A 2,846-nucleotide genomic window follows, 5' to 3' on the forward strand; every position below is an offset into this window, starting at 1 on the left:
TTGACTTTCGAAATTTAATCAACCCTAGCATGCTGGATCTACATAAACTCAAGGGTTTGAGGCAATTGGAGATCATTGAATGTCCTAGAATAAGTTTGTTTCCAACAGAATTTGGTCACAAAGGAGCATTTCCTCTTCTGGAAACATTTTCTCTTGCTTGGCTACCTACATTAAAGGAGTTGCCTGTAATAGAGAAAGGTGCAATGGCTTCACTTAAAATATTTAATATAATGGCACGTACAACATTAAATATATTACCAGAGAGTTATATGGATCTCTTCAGAAAGTAAGAATTTTTGGTTGTCCAATAAGAAATATAGGAACTAGAGAGAACACTAATGTAGAAGTGATGGCAATGTCTATGGTAGACATGGAAGAAATTACAAAGAGATATTCCCAATTGTGAGATAAAAGGGAAAGTTGGTTGTATGGTGAATTTTGGTGCAATGAGCTCTTCTTCTTCAAGTACTTCCCATGGCCCTGTTGTTCCAACAGGCTCTGCAAAGATGAAATTGATCGAAGAGCCCCTTATAGTGGGACGGGATAAAGCATTTTCGATTCTCGAAAAGCTGGTGTTGTTGGCAAGGGTGGATCCGGAAAAACTCTTCTTTTGAAGACGCTCTTCAATAGCCAAAAGGTACGCAGTAATTCTAAGGATGGTTTATTACTTTGGCTCACTGTTTCCCAAAGTCCCTCTTTTACAAGTCTTAGAAATGCACTCCGTACCCAAATAGCCACACAAAAAATGTAAATTTGGGCGAAAATATGAACGAAGAAGAGGTAAAGCGATGGTTGAATCAGACAGTGCACCAGAGCACCGAGTTTATTTTGTTCTTAGATGATGTATGGGGATGCAATGCTGCAGAATTGTTAGAGGAATTAGGTGTACTGTGCCCTGTAAGGAACCACTCCACCTCCAAAGTCATTGTCAGTTCCAGGGTTCGCGCTGCACTCTTAAAAACAGGTGTCGCAGATAAATACACAATAACAATGGAGGACTTGTTGGAAGATGAGAGTTGGAAGTTGTTTGCTTGTCACACTTTTCCATATAATAATGGAAATCTGCCAGCAAACATAGAAGAGGGAAAAGCCAAGCTTGTGTGTAAAAGGTGCAGAGGGCTTCCCCTCGCTATCAAAGTGGTTGGCAGGGCAATGGCCGGGAGTACTCATCCACAACAGTGGGAATGGGCTGTCCAAAGGCTGCCAAACGTGGACAATGTGTACAATTGTGTTAGGTTGAGTTATGATGCACTCGGCTATGAGGATGCTGACCTGCAATTGTGCTATTTATATGGAAATCTGCCAACAAACATAGAAGAGGGAAAAGCCAAGCTTGTGTGTAAAAGGTGCAGAGGGCTTCCCCTCACTATCAAAGTGGTTGGCAGGGCAATGGCCGGGAGTACTCATCCACAACAGTGAGAATGGGCTGTCCAAAGGCTGCCAAACGTGGACAGTGTGTACAATTCTGTTAGGTTGAGTTATGATGCACTCGGCTATGAGGATGCTGACCTGCAATTGTGCTTTTTATGTGTAGCTGCAAACATCTTGGAAGACGCAGTCGTTCATGTCCAGTTGGCGATTCAGGTATGGATAGGGGAAGGCTTACTTGCCAAGAAGACGTTGGAACATGAGCATCGACCCGCTTATGATCCATTCGAGCTGGGAAGATATTATCTCAACATTTTAGCAGATCGTTGTTTGATCGAGCCAATGATGAGAGACTTTGATGGGCAAGTACTCTGTTTCAGGGTGCATGACTCCCTGCGTGATATGGCAATCCGAATCGCAGAGGAGGAAGAAAATTTCTACTGCCGTGTGGGTAATGGTTTGACAGCTGTGAATGAAAATGAGTGTTTGGGCCGCATTCGGCTTTGGTTGAGCGAGAACAGATTGACTTCTTTCCCTAATCACATCATCTACACAAATATGCTCATTGCTTCTCATTGGAAATCCATATTTAACAAAGATCCCAACAAGGGTGATCAGGAGTATGATCTCCCTTAAGGCGTTCTCTTTTGGTTTTTGTTTATTTGTAATTCTGAGACGAAGACTAACATATAAGTCATTTAGTATAAAAATATTTAAAAAATACAATAAAAGGTATACAATCATTTATTAAATCTGCGTGAGAAACTGTTTAGTCAAATCATTTATAAAATATGCGTGAGAAACTGTTTAGTCAAATAGGTCTTTGGTCAGAAATCCAAGTCCAGGTGAAAATATTCCCTGGCCTGGAATCGAATTCGAATGCATCGATGAAAATGCGGTGGACAGAGTAATATCACTATTCTTTATTAATTAATTTGAATATTATTGATTTGTTTATTTTTACCACCAAAGCTTCAGCCAAGATTTGCTCCTTTCGTTTCATTTTTCCAGGCGAACTCCGCCTCCTCCTAACCATTAACGATTTACTTCTATTTCGTAACAGACTTCTCTTTCAAAGAGTATTACAAACATTCTTTAATAGTAAATTTTATATATAAATGTTTATAATGAAATCGAATTACGCTGAGCGGGTTTTAATTTTTTAGATTTGTATTCTAGGGTTTCAGGAATTTGTTTGTGTGGAGTCTGTGAAAAGCAGAGAGAACACAACCTGGGAAATGATCAAGCCTTTAATTCCCACTTACCAGGTTACGTTAGAATCTACAAGGGGATTCAATTTTTGGCTTTCAGCTCTTACATCCAATCAGATAGCCCATAGGCTCCATATTTTCCAGGTTAGTATTATTTCTCGTTCTTGGATATAGTGGGTTTCAGGAATTTGTTTGTGTGGGGTATGTGAAAAGCAGAGAGAACACGGCCTGGGAAATGATCAAGCCTTTGATTCCCACTTACGAGGT

The 2,846-nt window shown here is 40.2% G+C and overlaps 1 protein-coding gene across 1 annotated transcript; it reads left to right on the plus strand.

Annotated features, from left to right (window-relative positions):
• The first annotated feature begins 765 nt into the window (after positions 1-765).
• LOC149178541 (putative disease resistance protein At4g27220) lies at positions 766-2,004 on the plus strand. The gene is made up of 2 exons (XM_089422135.1): positions 766-1,399; positions 1,535-2,004. Exons 1-2 carry the CDS (start codon positions 766-768, stop codon positions 2,002-2,004), a joined length of 1,104 nt encoding a protein of 367 aa, XP_089278261.1.
• The last annotated feature ends 842 nt before the right edge of the window (positions 2,005-2,846 follow it).

The sequence above is a fragment of the Pinus tabuliformis genome, chromosome 4_1, assembly GCF_031772625.1.
Source record: "Pinus tabuliformis cultivar Carrire ecotype Pingquan chromosome 4_1, CPIR1, whole genome shotgun sequence".
Classification (NCBI taxonomy): Eukaryota; Viridiplantae; Streptophyta; class Pinopsida; order Pinales; family Pinaceae; genus Pinus; species Pinus tabuliformis.